This window comes from Neofelis nebulosa, chromosome 12 (assembly GCF_028018385.1).
Source record: "Neofelis nebulosa isolate mNeoNeb1 chromosome 12, mNeoNeb1.pri, whole genome shotgun sequence".
NCBI classification, from domain to species: Eukaryota; Metazoa; Chordata; class Mammalia; order Carnivora; family Felidae; genus Neofelis; species Neofelis nebulosa.
Window position 1 is genome coordinate 70594398 of NC_080793.1, and position 21355 is coordinate 70615752.

A 21355-nucleotide genomic window follows, 5' to 3' on the forward strand; every position below is an offset into this window, starting at 1 on the left:
GAAAGTCAGAAACTGACAATGGAAGCAGAGATTGCAGTGATTTGGCCCCAAGCCAAGGAATGTGGGCAGTTTCTAGAGGCTGAAAAAGACAACAGATTCCCCTCTAGAGCCTCCAGAAGGAACACAGCCTCTGATTTTTGCCCTTTAAGATCCATTTTGGGAGTGCCTGGGTGGCTCAGTCAGTTAAGCGTCAGACTTTAGCTCCGGTCAGTCTTGCAGTTCATGAGTTCAAAGCTGTGTCAGGCTCTGTGCTGACAGCTCACAGCCTGGAGCCTGCTTTGGATTCTGTCTCCTTCTCTCTTTGCCCTTCCCCCACTAATTCTATTCTTCTCTCTCTCAAAAATAAAACATTAAAAAAATTTTTTTTTTAAAAAGATCCATTTTGGACTTCTGTCTTCCAGAATTGTAAAATAGTAAATCTGTGTTGTTTCAAGCCAGTAAATTTGTGGTTGTCACAGCTGCAATAGGAAACTAATACACTGCCTTTGTTCTGGACTAGTTTTTCAAGGGTATTTGTATAGGGAACAGTCTTTGAAGATGTAATATCTCCCCCCCACACCCCCCAGAGCAAAGGGCTGTATGTTTACTGCTCATTTAAAAGATCCAAGTTCCCCATGCTTGAGGTTCCTCTCTTAGAATGCACCCCACTGAATGTGCAGGTGTCACTGGCCCTCTCTGCATCATTCTGCACAAGTTAGGACTTGGGGAACCGGTGCAAGAAAATGTAGATACACCAGCTACTGCTATTGCTGTTAGTAACAAAGTACTTTGTTTCTGACCTAGGAGTCTTGTATCTTCTGCCAGAATTCATGAAATTGTTAGCTTATAAATAGAGGAAAACCTTGGACTGTTCACAATTCTCCATAAATTATAGAACAACTCAGACAAACCATAGTGTTGTTCTGTCTTCACTTTTAACTCACTTGGCAACTGAGATAAGAATTATTTGGATGAAATGGAATGAGAAGACTATACACTTAAAAAAGAAAAAAACACTCCTCAGCCTCCTGTGTATGATATCTTCTTGAGTGCTACAGAACTTCCCAACATCCAGAAGCATTTTTGTTCCCCAGAAGCATTTTATCCTCTGGAGTTCCTAGATGATTTGCTTCATACAATAGGTTTTGTACACTTTAGCCTATTTCTCTCTGCCCTCAGAGAGTACCAAAATTTCCCCATGGTTCCTTTGCTTAGTTCACACAAACATAATGGCACACTCTTCATGTAATGTGACCTCCTAGGTCAAGAAACACATTGAAAATACATGTGTGTTGAATAAACTTGTCTTCTGAAAAGAAATCACTGGGCTTGGAATTCCATACAAAATAAAACCAAGCTTGAGTCTAATTTTAAAAATATTTATTGTTGTATTTATATGTGTCCAGGAGAACCTGTCTTACCACTTCTGTAAGATATTCAATGCTCGCCCTAGGGACCATGACTCAGGACAGCAATAGTACCTGCTCATAAAAGAGGTCAAAGGAGAATAGTCTTAGAACATTTTTAGGCATTTTCATAAGGCCTGAGTAAATTCCAGTCTCCTGATAAGAACTGTGTGGGTAAAATGCAACAACTGAGGTTAAATGCAAGTTCATAATGGAATCCTGGAAATACTTACCAATACTGGGGAAAATCTATAAGGTTTATCATGAGTTAAACTGACTCAGAACTAAAGAGACTTTGTAGTGGAATATGATTCTTTGTACAGCAGTGGTTCTCAACCAGAGGCAATTTGCCTTCCGGGGACATTAGGCAGTGTCTAGAGTCATTTGATTGTCATGATAGGGGTATGTTGGGCTGGGAGTGCTACTACTGGCATCTAGTGAGTAGAGGTCAGGATGCTGCTAAATGTCCAACAATACACACACACACACACACACACACACACACACACACACTAAAGAACTGTCTGGCCCTAAATGTCAGTGGTGTCAAGGTTGAGAAACCCTGCTGTACAGGAAAGATAGGGGCGCCTGGGTGGCTCAGGTCATGATCTTGCAGCTTGTGGGTTCAAGCCCTGCATTGGGCTCTCTGCTGTCATCATGGAGCCTGCTTCAGATTCTCTATTCTCCCTCTCTCTGTGTCCCTCCCCCACTGGCTCTCTCTCTCTCTCTCTCTCTCTCTCTGAAATATTAAAAAAAAAGTAGTGAGGCTGGCGTGTTTGAATGGCTCAGTTGGTAGAGTCTCAAAGTCATGAATTCCAGCCCCAGGTTGGGTATAGAGATTACTTTAAAAATAAATAAATAAAAGTTGAAGTTTTTAAACAGTGAGGCTGGTGGTAGAATCATTCTGTGTCTTGGCTGTGATTATGGTTCTCCAAATCAGTACATTGGCTAAAACTGCATAGACCCACACAAACACACCCATACACAAATGAATGCAGGTTAAAAAATATAATGAAAACTGACTATGGCATGCAGTCTAGTTGAGGTCAATTTCCTAGTTTGACCTGCAGCAATTTAAGATGTCACCATTAGGGGGGAAGCTGGGTGAAGGGTACCTGGGACTTTTTGTACTATTTGTGCAACTTCCAATGAGTCTGTAATTATTTCAAAATGAAAAGTAAAAATATAGCGAGACTAGAACAAAATAAGAACCACAGGGGTATTCTTCGGAGGCTGGCTGTATCTCCCTCTCTTGTGCACTGCTGGCCCTCTCTCTGCTTCTGTATGTTATGCAGTGCCTGGCACAGCTGTGGGATCCTACTTGGCAGCCTTTCTTCAAAGTTTGTGGTGGCTGTATTTCACCCAGTGGTCTACGGTTTCAGTTGGCAAATCAATAAAGTAAGCACCTCTCATTGCTACCGCCTCTTCCTCAGCCCTAACGCTCAGAAACTTATTGAATGTTTTACTCCATTCCCTTTGATTTTGAAGCAGCCCTGGAGATAGTTGCAGACCGTTCCTAGGCTGTGGACCACACTGAGAACAGCGCTCTAGCAGAATTTCTATTTCTCACCACTGCGTCTTTCTCATGATGCTGCCCCTCTTAACACACTTAACAAAATCATACTGATTCCTTAAGGCTGGCTCAAATAATCTCCTTCAAAATTCTGACTCACCCACTTTGCCCTTCCTTATCCCAAACGGGAATGAATAATGTTTCCTTCCTCTGAACCTACTGCAAAGCAGTTTCAAGGTATGTATGTACAGATCTATTATCTTTCTATGTGTCACTATGCCATAAATCTTGGGAAAGACAAAGGTGTATAAAATGATCTATTGCTCCAAATGAATTTCCTCTCCAGTAGAAACAACAATTCAGTTCAATGGTAAATGCTCTCATGCCAAGAAATTAGTTTGAGCATTGGGGTGAGCATTCAAGGACCTTGTCTAATAAAGGAGATGTACACACAATTCAGTGTAATACAAGGCATGACACCAAAAAGGTAATAAAGCTATATGGAAATACAGAGTATTTAGAGAAAATTTCTAATAAAAAAAAGTTATCAGGGATAAATTGATAGGGAAAGTCACATTTCAGGTGAGGCAGCAAGGGTGGGTAAAACAATGGGGTCAGTGTGAGAGGGAGGGATTTCTACTTGCAGTGAAATTGTTGCATTGAAGCCTTGATTCAGGAAAGTGCAGGACAAGTTTGGAGAGCTTAGTGGACTTGCTTACTTGGGAGGAAGTTATGAATGAAAAGCAAGGTCTTTTGGCCAGAAAGGGCCCTGAACACCATGGCACAACATATTATTCTAAAACTTTGGTGAGAGCTAATTAAAATTTTTTTCCAGGTGTCATAACCAAAGCTTAGTGGGAGAAGGATAAGATGGCACCAACAGAGGAGGTCGGAGACTTTACACTGAGGCAGAGGAGCCTCTGTAGGAGGTTATTGCTGTAATAATCTAGGCCAGAGTTCAGGAGTGTGTGAACTAGACTGATAGCAGGAGAGATAGTTATAGATAATAGAAGCTATGTTACAAGTGATGAATTGGTAAGTGAATTGTTCTAATAATTTTGGAGGATCAGAGAAAAAAAAAATTGATTCTGTTGGCCTGGGTGTTCAAGGAAGGTTTTAGAGAGGAGGCAGTGATAACGGGCACAATGTGGGGGGGAGGGGGGTCTAAGGACTTAAAGAACAATCAGAGGTGAGAAAAGTATAATGTACAAGTGCTTCTAACAGGTGGTAATAAACATGTCTGACTGCAGTGGAGTGTATCTACAAGGTAATGGGAGTGAAACTTGACAGACCAGGAGTTACTTGTGAAAGGCTTTGAATTTCTAGTTAAGAAGCTTCGGCTTGGTTTACCTGGGTGGCTCAGTTAAGCGTCCCACTCTTGATTTTGGCTCAGGTTCGTGACGCTGACCATGCGGAGCTTGCTTGGCATTCTCTCTCTCTCTGCCCCTACTATACCGCCCTCTCTTAAAAAAAAAAAAAAGGGGGGGGGGCTCAATGAATTTGTGTTGATTGAATTAACTGATTCATTTTGTCAAGGAAGAATTCTTCTACCATAGGATAACCTTTTATCTTATACTTTAAGTTTGGTTATTAGGACCAACAAATAGGGACCTATTCAGTTAGAGCTGGCTCATATCAGCTGATGAGAACTCACTGAAAAAGTTTCAGGAACTTTGTCAGCAAGTTGACCTCAAGGTGGTAGCTTGAGATGGGCCATTTTGCAAATATTTACATCAAGGAAACTGCCAAACGCTATAAATCAAAGCTTGTTTTCTGGAGAGTTGGTCATTAAACATTTACCAGCATGTCACTGCTATCTCCCCCACTTCTACTTCCCATCCAACTAGGCTCTAGGTTTTCTGAGGACAGAGACCGCATCTTCTTTGTCTTGTATTCTCAACATACTATTTGGACATTAGTCATGCGCAATTAATATTTATAGAATAAATGAAATATGCTCATGTAATTTTTCTCTAGACTGACCATTTAATTAAAAAAAATTATTTAGAAGAAAATACCTCAAGTAGGCATGTAGACGCTGTGGTTCCAATAAGATCCTTTCCTGTGGTTCAGATCAGATCCTATGCCTGTTTTTGTTAAGTGGCTTTAGAACACAGCCACTTATTCACGTGTGTATTGTCTATGGCTGCTTTGTGCTACAGGGCAGAGGCAGAGAATGTATGCCCTGCAAAGCCTAACATACTTACTATCTAGTCTTCCCTGAAAATTTACTGATCCCTATTCATACCCCCACTGCCAACGGTTCTTTCAAAGGTAAGATTACCTCTAAAAAGTGGAATAATTATACTGTATATTCTTAGAAATAAATTATTTTATTTCATAAATTGTGCACATACATCATTTTTTAGAAATTAGACATAGATAATTACAGAGCAAGTTCATAAGTGCAGGGTTAGAAATAGTGATTGGTTGTCCAATGGAACTTTCTACCTTGAGAAGTAGTGATTACCTCACACCTAGACGTATGCAAGTAGTCACCCTTCAGCAGTGGGTGTCCTTCAGCAGAGAGCCTTGAATAACCTCCTCACCTTATTGAACAATGCTGCCAGAAATTTAGCTGATGTCAAATGACGTCTACATTGCAATTTATTCTTTCAGAACTTCTCTTACGCCCACATTCCAAAGGGGTTCTGCTAAAAGGTAGTCTTCACGTGGCTGTTTATCCCCGGATGAGTTGGACTGTTTAAAAACAGAAATGCAGAATGTCTTTGTATAGTTGAGTCACAGAGGGCTGTCAGGGTTTCCATTTGCGCAGTACTGATTAATAAAGTTAACGTCCTGGGTTCCATATTCCTTACAAGTCATCTTTAAAGACAAATGATGACGTCATTTCAAAATCAGAATTCTCCCGGTAAAAATAATAAACATATTTCTTATTTGTACCCATACCATGCTGAAAACAATTTCCCAACTGCTTTTACTGACAACCAGAGTCGGAACTGCAGCAGTTAACTTAATCTAATTTGACAGACTATAAATTGAACATCTCGGCTACATTAAACTGCCCCAGTTGGGTGGGCAGTCCGGGGGCACCATCCTGTTTCTGTCCCGTATCTTTTGAGGGCTGGTGTTTACAGAGAATTTGGGGCGCTCGCGCAGGGCTGTCAGGAGAGGCCACTGTCAACAGAGGTGGCCTGATCGCCAGACCAAACCGGGCTGACCCGAGGGCGGGACGCCCTGGCGGTGGAGCAATGACTCCGCAGGATTGCGCAGGGTGGCTACGGCTTCTACTCCATTTTCCCTTTCGTTATGAAGAGGATCATTCTTCCATTAACTCAGCTTCCAACTCCCGCGCACGGGGCAGTAAGATCAAGCATTTTAAATCCTACAAGTAGGCAAATGGAAAGATGTAACAGCACACCTCGCCTGCATTTTCACTCCCCACCCGTCGAGGTACCGGCAGCGCGCACCGGTGAGGCGAGCGTGACGCCGCGGGGAGGGGCTGGGCATGGCCACCGCGGGGTATGAAGGGGGCGGGGGACACGACCTGGACCACCAGCGCGCAGGCGCACCTGCGGCTACAGCGCCCAGTGGTCGAGCCCCCTTTCTAGTAATTTCGCTAGTCGTGAGGTCATCACAGCGCGCCGTTACAGTGCTTCCCAGAACCCCCTACCTAATTTTTTTGGCGAAGGGAATGAAATGAAAGAACTGACTTTTCCCACCCCAATTTGCTTTTAGTCCTCCATTCTCGCTGCGCCCACCGTCTGAGCAATGGAGCGGGAGAGGGAAAGTAAAGCAGCCGGAGCTGGAAGCAGGGCCGGCCGGGCATGACTCGGCGACGCCGCCAGCTGAGTTACCCGGCGTGCCCCGCGCGGCGCCGGCCGAGGGACGTGGGGGGAGGGGCGGGGAGGAGGAAGAGCGGCGGCGGCTGCGGATGTCGCTGCGACCGAGCGGCGTCTGAACACACGGCGGCTGCCGAGCGCCCGACCCGGGCCTGCGCCGGAGCCTACACCGAGCTCCGCGGCCCCTAGCCTGCCAGGGCGGCCCTGCACCCGTTGTCACTGAGGCGGCGTGCCCAGCATTCTCCACTGCCCGGGCCGGCCGGCTCTGCCGTCTGCTGGCTCCCCCTCGCTCGCCCGCTCCCTCCTGCGCGCCTGAGTCACCGCCGCCGCCGCCATGGCCGAGAGTGGTGAAAGCGGCGGCCCTCCGAGCTCCCAGGACAGCGCCGCCGCGGCCGAAGGTGCCGGCGCCCCCGCGGCCGCTGCCTCCGCGGAGCCCAAGATCATGAAAGTCACCGTGAAGACCCCGAAGGAGAAGGAGGAGTTCGCCGTGCCCGAGAATAGCTCCGTCCAGCAGGTGAGGGCCGCCCTGGCCTCGGGCCCGGGTGGGGGTGGCGGCAGGACCTCCGCCCGCGGCGGGAGGAGACGGTTTCGGAAGGGCCTGGGAAGGGATCGTCCCCCGAGGTGCGCTCGGCCCCTCTCGCGGGTGTCTTCCCGAATTAGATCACACCCAAGTGTCTGGGTGTGCTTCTTGGGACACCGCAGAGGCTTGTGGCGGGGCCCCGCGGCCTGTTTGTGGGACGCGCCGACGCCGCTTCCCTCCGCGCCCTCCTGCTCCAGCGTCCGCCGACCACCAGCCTCCTCCCCCAGCTCCCCGCCCCCCGCCGCCTCCCTCCGGCTCCTCACAAAGGAAAGGGACCACCGCCGGGCTCCGGGCGGGGTGGAGGCTGGGCTAGGGCGAGGGTTCGCTCTAGCCTCCTCTGCGGTTTTGTCTCATGAATTAAAAAAAAAAGGGGGGTGGGGGTGGAGTGCTCATTGTTTTACCTGCCTGCGGGTTTAGGCAGATTTTGGGGTGGGGAGCACGTGTACCTTTAGTTTTGCGTTTTGATTGCTGCAATTGCTACCTTTCAATCTTCAAGAAAAAAATTAACCGTGACGTAGAAATCGCTTTCAGTCTCACATCTTAATAGTACTAGGTTTGAGGAGAAAGGTGGATGACTTTCATTGATGACTTGCTGTTTTCTTTTTAGTATATTTATCTATCATCCCTTAGGTGCTAGTCGTTGGGAAGGTTTTTTTTTTGCTTTTAGAGGGATGATAGCCACGTTTTGCAGATACTAGCAGTTACAATCGAATAAAAGAACAAAATTGGAGTTAATAGAGAATATCACCAAATAACTTACTACGTAAAATCTGTTCAGGTATACAAACTTTGCTGTTTAATTAAGAATCTTGAAGAATTCAACAAATTCGTTTTAGCTTTTTGTTGAATATACATCTCAGAGTATTTCCCATAATTGTCGAATGGATCCCTGATCATCTCAGATAATGTGAACAGGTTCTGAGGAACCAGTTCCTGAAATGTACCTATAAGTCCCCTCCCCTACCCCCCAGTGAACGATTGGGATATTGGTTTATATAGTTCTGAAAGGTGGTGTGTTTTGTAAAGCAGTAAATAGACTGTGTCATCAAGTGAGAAACTTTTATCACCTACTCTGAATGAGCTTTTTTTTTTTTTTTGTATTCTATAAAAATTTCCCTTAACATTTTTGTATTTTCCAACATACAGGAAAGTTGAAAGAATTGTACAGTGAACATTCCTGATGTTCGTCACCTGCAGTTGACATTTTGCTGTGTTTGCTCTATCACACAACTAATCATTTAATAGTCACTTTTATTTTTTGGATGCATTTCAGAGTAAGTTGCAAATATCATTAAATGCTTTTCACACATACATACACCTGTGTCATTCAAAGGTGTAGAACTTTATAATTCTCAAGATGTAGAACTTTATAATTGACTAGAAATTTCCTTCTTGCTCTTTGCCAGTCCCTTCAGTCACTCCCCTCCATCCACCACTGTTTTGATTTTTTTTTGCCATTAGTTTTCCCTGTTCTGCAACTTCACAGATTTTTTCAGTCAGCATAATGTTTTGAGATTAATTCTTGTGTATGCTTTCAATTTCTTTTTATTGCTTTGTTTTCCACTGTATGAATACATCATAATTTCTGCAGTCTCTTGTTGAGGACTACCTGGGTTGCTTGTGGTGGGTTGCTGTGAACACCCATGTACAACTTTTGTTGTTGTTGGACAGATGCGTTTTCTCTTGTAAAATACTTAGAAGTGGAATGACTGGGTGATAGGATAGTTGTAGCTTTAGATTTATAAGCAGCCATGTTTTTAAAAAGAGCTTCTATCAACTTACAGTTCCACCAAAGGTGCTTGGGAGTTCCTGTTGCTCCACATCCCTGCCAGCATTTGATAGTGTCAGTCTTTTTCATTTTAGCTTTTCTAGTGTGTGTGTAGCCATATTATCTCTTGAAGCCCTGGGGTCTTCTTTCTAGGATTCCTAGTTCAGGTTTCTACCTTCCTACCTGCTTTCAGCATTTTATTGTATAAGCTAAGAAAAAAAATCAGTATTTTATAAATAGAAAAAATCATTTAAGTCTTTTGATGATGTTCTGTCTGTAGGATTGTTTTTACATCTTGTGACGGTGAAGTTAGAATTTTAAATTCTGTGGATATTTTATTATTTATTAAAAATTTTTTTTTTAATGTTTATTTATTTTGAAGGACAGAGAGAAAGAGCCGTGAGCAGGGGAGGGGCAGAGAGAGAAGGAGACAGAGAATCTGAAGTGGGCTCCAGGCTCAGCTGTCAGCACAGAGCCTGACGTGTGGCTTGAACTCACGAGCCATGAGATCATGATCTGAACCCAAGTCAGATGCTTAACCTACTGAGCCACCCAGGTGCTCCAAATTCTGTGGAAATTTTAATTTTTCTATTCTGTCACCAAAGTGAAATTTTGATAAAATTAAAGCTTTTCCAAAGCAACTTACTCTGATGGCAGTGGAATTTTTATTCTGAAAAATGCTTTATATTGAAGCAGAAAACATGAGAAAAAACACGTGACACTGCATCAAGAACCTGAAGACAAGTTAAACTGTCTTGTGGGGTCTAACTATATGTGTTAAGGAAAACACAAGAAAATATGTGAGTATAAGAAAAGCAGTTTTCAGATGATTTGTAAAATTCTACTTGAAGCACAATAAAGTATGTCATTTTGTACCTTAAATTTTTCTTAGAGGGTTTAATAGATTTAAACTATATGTTACAGATTAAAATTTGTCATTAAAATATATTTGATGATACTAAGATTCCATGTTCAGTAAAAAATTGGGAAATATTTCAAACTGAAAATTTTAATCTTAGAGATAAAGATAGAATTCTAAAAGGAGAGCATTGAAGGCATAGGTTTTCTGTCAGGCAAATTCCGTATTCTACAATTTGGAATCTTTTTCAGTAAGTGTTTCTGTGTAATGTAAATTATGTTAGTACATTATGCTGAAATGGTATTTATATGAATGTTCTAATAATTGGATAAAACTAAGCTTTCTGGGTCAGTTGTAAAATATGTTGTCAGGTAGTAACTAATTTTCCTGTTTTGCCCTCAGGTTCTGTTTGAGTGTGTATAACCAACAGGCAGAAACAGGATACCTTAATACAGTTGGTATTTAATATTACTTGTTTGGGGTTGATAACACTTTTTTATTTTTATTTTTATTTTATTTTATTTTATTTTTTTTTAAATTTTTTTTTCAACGTTTTTTATTTATTTTTGGGACAGAGAGAGACAGAGCATGAACGGGGGAGGGGCAGAGAGAGAGGGAGACACAGAATCGGAAACAGGCTCCAGGCTCCGAGCCATCAGCCCAGAGCCTGACGCGGGGCTCGAACTCACGGACCGCGAGATCGTGACCTGGCTGAAGTCGGACGCTTAACTGACTGCGCCACCCAGGCGCCCCGATAACACTTTTTTAAAATTAAAGGGACATTTACTTTTCAGCGAGCAGTCAATTGAGTAATGTTTAGATTTCTAACTAAAGGTAGTTAGAATGTGAACTTACCTGTGTGTTTCAAGGTGGTTTTGTTAATAGGGGTTTACATAAGTAGATAAAAAAAATAGTTTAAGTGTATAGTGGCACAAAGTCCCTGTGTATGAGATTATTTTTCTATTAATTATTCGTTTTCTGCTATCGGAAATAGTTTGAGGACCTCCAAATGTCAACAAGTGAGATGAAGTCCAGAATGGGGGTCGGGGGCGCACACACGTGTGTGTGTGTGTGTGTGTGTGTGTGTGTGTGTGTGTGTGTCAGTGAGTCATTAAAATTAGTGCAGAGAATGGACAGGAGCTTCCAGGGAACATCTAACTAGCTTGTTCTGGGATTCTGTAAGCCCTCTAGGTTGTAGTGTAAGATGGTGAAATACAGTTACCTGGAATATTCAGGCAGCCTATATTCAAGTTTTAGAAAACATTTTCAGGGCACCCGGGTGGCTCAGTGGTTAAGCGTCTGACTCTTGATTTTGGCTTAGGTTGTAATTTCACGGTTCATGAGATCGAGCCCCGCATTGGGCTCTGCACTGACAGCGCAGAGCCTGCTTGGAATTCTCTCTCTTCCTGTCTCTGACCTTACCCTGCTCACATGCGGCTGCATGCGTGCTCTCTCTCTCGCAAAATAAAGTTAATTTTTTTCATCACTTGAAACTTTTAGAAAACTATCAGTGTAACATAAATATTGTATTGCATATAATTGAGCCTTATCTTGCTAAGGGAAATTGCAGTGTATCAGGGTCATTATTATAAACATTGAACATTATACTTTATGATGGGTCCAGAACTGTGCTGTCCACTTTGGTACTCCCAGCCCATCTGGCTGTTGAATGCTTAAAATATGGTTGAACTGTTTTGGAATGTGCTGGAAGTGTTAAAATACAGCAGATTTTGAAAACCTGTGCCTGGCTTCTATCACTTAATGTTTTCAAGGTTCCTTCATGTTAAAGCATTTATTAGTTCTCCCTTTTTATAGCTGAATAATATTCCACTGTGTGGGCATATATCACATTTTATTTCTCCATTCATCAGTTAATGAACATTGGGTTGTTCTTTTTGACCATTCTAAGTAATGCTCTGTGAATAACTCAGAAGGTTTTGTGTGGACATCTGTTTTTGTTGAGTGTGTACCTATGAGTGGAACTGCTGGGTCATGTTGTAGCTCTATGTTTAACTTTTTGAGGAACTGCCAAACTATTTTCCAAAGTGGCCGTACCATTTTATATTTCCACCAGCTATGCATGAGGATTCCATTCCCTGTAACATTTGTTATTGTCTGTCTTTGATTATCACCATCCTAGTTGGCTGTGAAGTGGTATCTCATCGTGATTACTTGGCTTCCTATTGCGCAAACAGCAGTTCTCAGTGTGGTCTGGGGGGGTCCCCAGTACCCTTCTAAGAGGATCATGATATCAAAACTGTTTTCATAAGATTTCTGTTATTTGTATTTCTCACTCATTCTCTCAAAAATCAACAACACTTTTTCAGAAGCTGTAAGATGTGGGATATTGCAACAGATGTGAAAATCCAGTTGTCTTCTGTTATGAGACTAAAGTAATCTGCAAAAATTTAAAACTATGCTACTCTTCACACTGGGGAAATAGAGTTACTTTTTATAAGAATGTTATTTATATTGACATGTAATGAATTTATTATTTTTAAATGAATATTTAAAGATGCCTCAGTTTTAATTTTTAATATAGCAAACATCAGTAGATATAACCTGCATAAACAAAAACTCAGGTTTCACATTTACAAAGTGGTATATCCTAAACCAAAAATTGTTAGAAGGAGAGCATGTAATAGATTAAATAGGTACGTACAACATTGAGGATTGACTCCACTAAGTTGTCATTTCCTCTTGCCTAGAAACTTACAGTAGCTTGTTGGTGAGTCTCCCCACTTCTCTGGCTGCTCCCTCCCAGACATTCATTCACTCCTACAGCAGTCTCTGAAAAAAACTTTAATCAGATCATGTTACCCTCTACTTGAAACTTAGAGCTCCCCATTGATCTTAGACTTTCATAACATGGCCTTGAGGCCCTATGTGCTCTCCTGCCAGGAGAGCACACCCCTGATCTTATACTCTTCATTGACCCAGAGTTGGTAGGAAATGGTCAGGTGGGGATTTTTCTCTTCCACAATTGTCAGCAACATCTGAGTTCTACCTACCTCTCCATTCTGATGTGTTCTTTCCTCCTTGGTAGCTTGACTCTTGTCATACCGACTTTTTAGTTCCTTGACCGTGTTGTTATATTTTTTCCCTGCCTCAGGACTTTGCAGTTTGTTCTTGCTACCTGGAATGCCTCCTACTCTGCCTCTTCCCACTCATCCCTTAATTTCCATGCAAAGATCACTTTCTCAGAGAAGTATCCTTGATTGTCTAGACTAGATTGGTATACCCTGTTGTATTTTTTCACAGCACTCTGTTTTTTGGTCGTAATTCATCAAAATTTAGTATTTATGTGATTATTTGATTAATGCTTGTTTCTAAAACTAAAACTAAAGACTAATGTGTGATTGTTCATCATTGTTATCAAAGCCTAGCACATAGTTTGGGCTCAGTAAATATTTGTTTACAAATGAATCTAGACCATTATGCACAATAATAGGTATTTAATAATAGCTGCCAGTTATTGAGCCTTTATTGGGTGCAGTATATATATAACCTCATGGCTTCCTGCCCTTCTCACAGCTTTGTCTTAAACTGCTCTTCTCTTAGGTTACCAGTTTCCAAGCACAACTCTTGAGTGCTTCAGAATGTTCCACTTGTTTCTGGTTGCTGGAACGTAATTCTTCTAGAATAGCTTTTCTCAGCTGATCATCTCCATCTGAACCACAGAACACAGAATGGCTGTCGTGTGATTATCCATTTTTCTCAAAGATTGTTCATAAGTAATACAATTTTAAATGCATAGGAAAGAAGTTAGTACAGTCAGTGGTGTGCTGGTAAATGTTTGTCAACCACTTCTTCAGGAAAGTCAGCACTGAATTGTAGTGTTTGCTGATTATCATGGTGTAAATACTCTTACCCTGTCAGAAATTAAGCTACCAATATTAAAACTGGCTCTCAAAATTCCTGAAAACTTAGCAGTCTGAGCTGGTAGGAGCTATTGATTACAGTGGATAGATAACCTTAAGTTATATGGATACCTGCCTTAAGGTGTCTATATGGTGCTTTAAGGTATCTCTATATATAATTGGAGGCGCAACTATACTGGGCCTTCATGTCCATTTACTTATATTATTATTAATGATTGCTTTCAGAGTGACCATATGATCCACAGAACTGAAAATATTTATTCTTTAGCCCTCTACAGAAAGTTTGCTGACTTCTGCCTTAAGGCATTAGGGCTTACTGTTCTAGATCTTGTCACATTAGTGCTCAAAACCTTTCTCACTAGAAAATTTTACCATGGCTTAAGTATAGTGTTGTTCAGTAGAAATTTAATGTAAGCCTCATGTAACTTAAATTTTTCATAGTCACTTAAAAGAACAGTGAAAAATTTTTTTATTGTGGTTAAAATACACTTAACCATTTTTTAAATAGGTTTTCTTAACGTTCATTTTTAAGGGAGGAAGGGAGAGAGAGCGTGCGCCCCTATGTGTGGGGGAGGGGCAGAGAGAAGAATGAGACACTGAATGGGAAGCAGGCTCCAGGCTCTGAGCTCAGAGCCCAACGTGGGGCTCAAACTCATGAGCCATGAGATCATGACCTGAGGTGAAGTTGGATGCTCAACCGACTGAGCCACCCAGGCACCCCTTAAATACACTCAACCATTTTTAAGTGTGTAATTCAGTGACATTTTTGTACACCCATTACCACCATCCGTCTACAGAATTCTTTTCATCTTGCAAAACTGTACCTTATTTATTAAACAATAACTTTATATTATTCAACAATAACTACCCATTCCCCTCCCACCAGCCCCTGGCAACAAACATCCTACTTTCTGTCTCTGAATTTGACTACTCTAGGTATCTCATAAAAGTGAAATCATAAATTTCACTTTGTATAAAGTCCTCAAGTTTCATCACTGTTGTAGCAGATGTTAGAATTTCCTTCCTTTTTAAGGCTGAATAACACTGTATTGTATGTACTTGCCACGTTTTGTGTATCCATTCATCGGTTGATGGACACTTGCATTGGTCTACCTTTTGGGTATTGTAATTTTAATAATATGTTTTGTTTAATCCAGTATATCCTAAATATCATTTCAACATGTAAATAGACTTTAAAAATGAGATATTTTACCTTTTTTTCATACTAAGACTTCAAAATTTGGTGTGTATTTTATACTTACAGCACATCTCAATTTGGACTAGCCACATGTGGCTAGAGACTTCTGAATCACATAGCACAGCTAATAGAGTCTTCATGTTTTGCTCCCTGCCAATCTCTTCTCTATTATTCACTGCATTTCAGCCATCTGTATGTCTTTCTTACCCCAAATATCACTCACTAGCTCTTTGCCTCTCTGGGCCTTTAACAATGCTGCTAATGATAGTAACATAATAGCTAGTATTCTAGGCTTATCAAGGTGTAATACAGTACCTTTTTTTTTTTTTTTAAGTTTCACAACTTTATTTTATTTATTTTTTAAATGTTGATTTATTTATTTTGAGAGAGAGTACAGGTGCCTGTGCACACCCGACCGAGCAGGGGAGGGACAGAAAGACGGGATCCCAGTCAGGCTCTGAAGTGTCAGTTTGGAGCCCGATATGGGACTTCATATCACGAACTGTGAGATTGTGACCTGAGCTGAAATCAAAAGTCAGGCTCTTAACCCACTGAGCCACGCAGGAGCCCCAAGTTTCACAACTTTATGATGAAAGTATTATTTACCCCCTCCCCCTTTTTTTTAAATGAAGAAACAGACTCAGGTTGATGTGATCAAATTCATTTACCTATTAAATAGTGGAGCCTAGATTCAAACCCAGTGACTAACTTTGGAGCTCACACCTAACCACTACTCCAGGCTGCCTTGACTTTTCTCTGGCTGGATTTAGAGCCTTAAAGTTTACTTATTTATATTTTAAAAAGGTTTTATTTAAATTCCAGTTAGTTACTATACAGTTTAGTTAACATATTATTAGTTTCAGGTGTACAATACAATGATTAAAATTTATTTAAATGTTTATCAGAGTTTGATTGGATTTACCAGTTTATCAGAGTTTGATTGGACTTACCAATCAAACTTACCAATTATTTGTGATACCATTTTGTGATTATATGGACTTTATCCTCCCTACCCCATACTGAATTTGCAGGGGTAGGGGCTGTCTTGCTTACCTCCTAATCCCATGGTGCTTGGCACATACTGAGTAATACTGGTATTTATTGAGTGAGCAAATAGTGTTTTAAAGATTTATTTGCAATATTTTGTACTTATTTGAGGATATTTTTAACTGTGATTTGTTTACAAAAACGTGATGTTTATTTTTAGTGTAATTAAATGTTTAATGGCATTATTTCAGTTTTTTCTGTGAGAACAGCTTCCACTACTTAAAAATATTTTTCATTAAATTCGGATTGGAATTTTTTTAGGGACTAAAGTTGATATCATCTGTAAATCTGTTTGATGCAAAAAGTTTTGGGTTAGCATACAGAACGTTCCATTCATTATAGGTATGATAATGTGTATATGTGTGTTCCTTTGATTTGCAGAATATTTTCATTACCCTAGAAGATCAGAACTCTGTTTGTTCCAGGTAGATTTTGCTATTATGAGCTAGTTTGATGTCTTCTAGATATGACAACATAGACTGCTTGGTTTACTTACTTACTGGTTAAGCAGCTGCTATAGAGTCTAGACTTGGGTGTAAATGGATTTGGTAAAAAATTTCATAGCTTTTAGGGGCGCCTGGGTGGCGCAGTCGGTTAAGCGTCCGACTTCAGCCAGGTCACGATCTCGCGGTCCGTGAGTTCGAGCCCCGCGTCAGGCTCTGGGCTGATGGCTCGGAGCCTGGAGCCTGTTTCCGATTCTGTGTCTCCCTCTCTCTCTGCCCCTCCCCCGTTCATGCTCTGTCTCTCTCTGTCCCAAAAATAAATAAAAAATGTTGAAAAAAAAAATTTTTAAAATTTCATAGCTTTTAAACTCTTGGAGATTCTGCCTAGAAAAGTATTTATCTGTGTACTCATATATAATATTCTATTTATTCTTGTTAGGCAGATGGATCGTTACCCACACTTTACTGTCTTCACTTGTTTGTGGTCTTTCCATATTGGCATATGTGGAACGAACTTATTCCACTATTTATTTATTATTCATAAAAGTTTTGTTAGTATTTTGAGAAAGGGGGAAATGTATGTTGGCATATTAATGTAAGTATATTGAAATGTGGTCTGCAGTTTGGAGAGAACATGGACTCTGGAATTGGAGAGATCTTTGAGCAAGGTGCTTTTACCTTTGAGCCTCATTGGCAACATTTTTTTTTTTTTTTTAACTTTATTTTTTATTTTTTAAAATTTACATCCAAATTAGTATATAGCGAAGCACTGATTTCAGTAGATTCCTTAATGCCCCTTACCCATTTAGCCCATCCCCCCTCCCACAACCCCTCCAGTAACCCTCAGTTTGTTCTCCATATTTATGACTGTCTTTTGTTCTGTCCCCCTCCCTGTTTTTATATTATTTTTGTTACCCTTCCCTTACGCTCATCTGTTTTGTCTCTTAAAGTCCTCATATGAGTGAAGTCATATGATTTTTGTCTTTCTCTGACTGACTAATTTCACTTAGCATAATACCCTCCAGTTCCATCCACATCATTGGCAACATTTTTAACATGTGATATAATACTTGCTTCACTAGATTGTTTGGAGGGTTTCATGAGATAATATGTATAAAGTACCTGGCTCAGAGTTACATGCTCTACTTGTATTGGTTTCATTCCTCCTTCACCCTTTTGTTTGCTAGTGAATGGAGTCTTAGTTTTTTACCGTAGAAGGAAGCTTTAATAGTATCCTAGCATGTGAATAGTTGAACATTTAGTTTGCTATTCTTTGTCAGATTTAAATCATAGAGACTCTTAAAAATATTTTATGTATATTTTATGGATAATGTATCATAATATTTATGGCTGAGTGTTCAATTTTATAAGAAGTTGCCCTTTTCCTATGTAGTTGTCTGTGTCGTTATTTCTCATACTTGACATCTTTGTGTAAGATTTATGCAATGTTTTTTAATGAGAATACTAACAAGGTTACTCAGACAGACATCAGGTATTTGGAGAGATAACTGGATGAGCTATTACATAAGATGATTTATTGAATATGGAGTTTTTTCAAGAGATCTTAGCAATATTGAATGAGGAACTGATTGCAAGACTTGGTGACTTAGAAAACAAATAGCAAATGTTTGAATGCAGTATATTGTTAGATAACTATTTAGAAAATTCTTGCTGAATGCTATTAATATGTGGTTCTGCAAGAAATACAATTAATATGTATGTTTTAGTATTCAGAGTTTCTTTGTAAAGGTTGCAAAGTGTTTCTACTTGCCCCCCCCCCCCCCAGTAAAAGGCAAGGTTCAATTGTGGGATATTTGTAAAGGATGATAGTTTTTCTTTTAGCCAACTTAAAATCAGATTAACTTAATTTTAAATGGTTATAATTCAGTTTATACTCACATAATTGGGTTAGAATGTAGAGTGTTCGTGTGTGAGTACTCTGCCCCCAGGCATTTTACATATATCTCTTAATTCTCCCATCAACCCTGCAGAATAAATATTACCTCCATTTTACTGATAAGGAAACCTCGGGTCAGAGTGTCCTCAAGGTAACAACTTGTAAGTGGCAAAACCAAGATTTGAATTCAGGTCTAAATGTTTCAAAAACATTCTTTGTTTCTTACCGGTTTGTTCCCTCCCCTCACTGCAAGTGTGTGTGTGTGTGTGTGTGTGTGTGTGTGTGTGTGTGTGTGTGTGTGTGTGAGAGAGAGAGAGATTTTCTTCCTCCAGTGTGTGTGTGTGTGTGTGTGTGTGTGTGTGTGTGAGAGAGAGAGAGAGAGAGAGAGAGAGAGAGTGAGATTTTCTTCCTCCAGTCAGTCAAGAACAGGGAATCAAGTGAAGTGGGCCCTGAACAGCTGAGATTGTTCTCATAAAAGTTGATATACTAAAGCATACATTTTCATTTCAGATTATCTCAGCATTCTATTTTATATGGGTTTCTAATTCTTGATTACCTATTTGCCTCTTGCTCCCCTTAAAAATAGCAAATTTAGAGGGAAGAGGAGGTATGCTGTCAAGCTAAGAACTGACAGCCTGGTAAAAAAGCAGATACAGGACACCTTAAGAGTGAATCTGGAACAGTATCACTGTATTGCAGAACAGCAATTGATATATGCAGCAGTAACTCAGCACTATCAAAAAGTTTCATTATATTCAGTAGAATGTAAAATGATTTTGGTGATCACACGGGTAAACTTCGGTTAGCTGGATAATCGATAACATCTGTCTTTGGATGATGTTGAGAGAAGTGGCTCCCGACTGTTTTGTACATGCTGGGTTGATTTCAAACCATTAACTTAAATTACTTATTTGATTTTGATTCTTCTGGTTATTGGGAAAATGTCTAGTACTTCAGGTTTTCAACTGTTTGGCCCATTGGTTATTACTGTAGGTTGTCAGTGCAAGAACAGAATAGGAAACTTACAGGAAATATGGATCCTTAGAGGCCTATTCTAGCATATATTTTTCATTTTGAGTTAGTGGTTGCCACGTGGGCCTAAGGACAAAAATAGGAATATCTGTCTATCTAGTTTAGAAATAACTAAAGGAAATTACAAAAATCTTTCCTTTATGGTTAAGATTCTTACCTAGATAGATGGAAACATTTTATATAATTTGTTGCATAAGTTTTATGTTGCTGCAGAGGAATAATATCTGTGGACTGTCTAAAACAGCTTTGACAATTTTCAAGATTGCTATTTTTTTTTCTTTTTTTTAATGTTTATTTTTGAGAGAGAGACAGAGACAGAGACTGAGCACAAGTGGGGGAGGGGCTGAGGGAGAGGGAGACACAGAATCCGAAGCAGGCTCCAGGCTCCAGGCTCCAAGCTGTCAGCATAGAGCCCAACATGGGGCTTGAGCTCACGAACCATGAGAACATGACCTGAGCCGAAGTCCGACGCTTAACCGACTGAGCCACCCAGGCGCCCTCCCCCCCTTTTTTTTCTGTCAATAGTGCTTAGTCTCTGATTTTCTCTTGTTCAGTAAAAGTGTGATATAATAAATAAAACAGACATGGAGGTAAAAGTTCAAATGTTAGAAATGGTTTTGGAAATTTTGAAGCCACTATAAGCTGAAACTGTTTCCCTCTACCTCAATGGTTCAGAATAAGAGTTTAAGGAAATCTGAAGTATGCAGAGTTTGGGCCTTTCTATAAAAACATAACATTGTTTACATTGATCATATTTGGATTAAAGTTTTCTAAAATACAGCATAGAGTATTGGAAAAGCATATCATATCTATTTGAAATGGTACAATTAAAAGTAAGGTTTATTCACTTTTGTTTTAAATGGAATGGCAGGCAGCTGAATTGAATTGTTAATTCCTTGGTTTTGCTAGTTTATTCCAAGCTGTGGATAATTTACTCAGAATAGTCACTTCAGTCTTCTATAATATTACATTAGTCTTCTAGTTGGGTTCATAGTGGTTCTGATGTCTCAGTTGTTTGACATTGGTTCAAAATTTACAATTTATTTTTATAAGAACTGGATTATAATTGATAGATTCTACAGTTTCCCTTTGTCTAGTACCAGAGGTATAGTTGAACTCTGTCACCATTTCTAACATGATGTTTTCCAAGTTTGACTATGAAGTGCTATGAACTCCTACTCCAATTGCCTTAGGTGCCCCTGAGAACCAAGAGTTCCATGAGATTGGAGGATCCTATTTCAACAGTGCTGGAATTCTGTAAGAGAAAGTGTTTTTTTATGAGTCTGTCAGGACTCGTTTGGTTTCTGGAGGTTTTGTTGTGAGGATTGAATGAGATAATGTGTATATAGTGCCAGGCACATTTTCGCTGCTTAATCAAATAATGATTCATGTAAATGCTTTTTCAACTGTGTGTCATGCATTTAGTCTGTCCAGAAAGCTCTGATTATCCTTCAGATACTGACATTAGGAGGATTCCAATCCTTAAATATTACTAAGGGCTCAACTGAACTATTCACTGCTGTTCTTTAAGCTTTTGAGGTTATGGCTGTTTTGTATAACCTGTCTTAACTGTCTCTGCCAGATATGATACTCACAGGCAACACCATGTCTTATTTTGGGGTGATCGTCTCTGTTGTGATTTCCATGTCTTGTATCTGGTCCACTACCTAAAACTAGAGCATCTTCATCTTCACTTCCTTTCAGATAACCTACCACAGACAAGGTATATATGTTAGTTATGTTAGCTTCCTGGCCAGTTGAGTCATTTGAAATTGGAGTGCCCAGGAAAATTGGTCTCCTGTGTTTTGATTTCTTTCTGTTTCTTAGTGTAGGGTATTCACAATCAACTATTATACCTATTTTTAATTGATGTATAGTACAGAAGAATGCACCCATCATGAATGTACAGTTCCATGTATTAGCACAAAGGTCCAATCCCGCAGAAGTCA

At 40.3% G+C, this 21355-nt stretch overlaps 1 protein-coding gene across 2 annotated transcripts in view; it reads left to right on the top strand.

The window, feature by feature from the left end:
- The first annotated feature begins 6469 nt into the window (after nucleotides 1-6469).
- The window catches only part of UBQLN1 (ubiquilin 1), a 46460-nt gene continuing 31574 nt past the window's right edge, over nucleotides 6470-21355 (top strand). The window contains exon 1 of one of the 2 annotated variants that reach the window (XM_058695600.1): nucleotides 6470-7215. In XM_058695600.1, the coding sequence (XP_058551583.1) occupies nucleotides 7036-7215 (180 nt within the window). In that variant the 5' untranslated portion in view covers nucleotides 6470-7035. The remainder of the gene's footprint in view (nucleotides 7216-21355) is intronic. The other variant, XM_058695599.1, reaches the window with a different exon arrangement.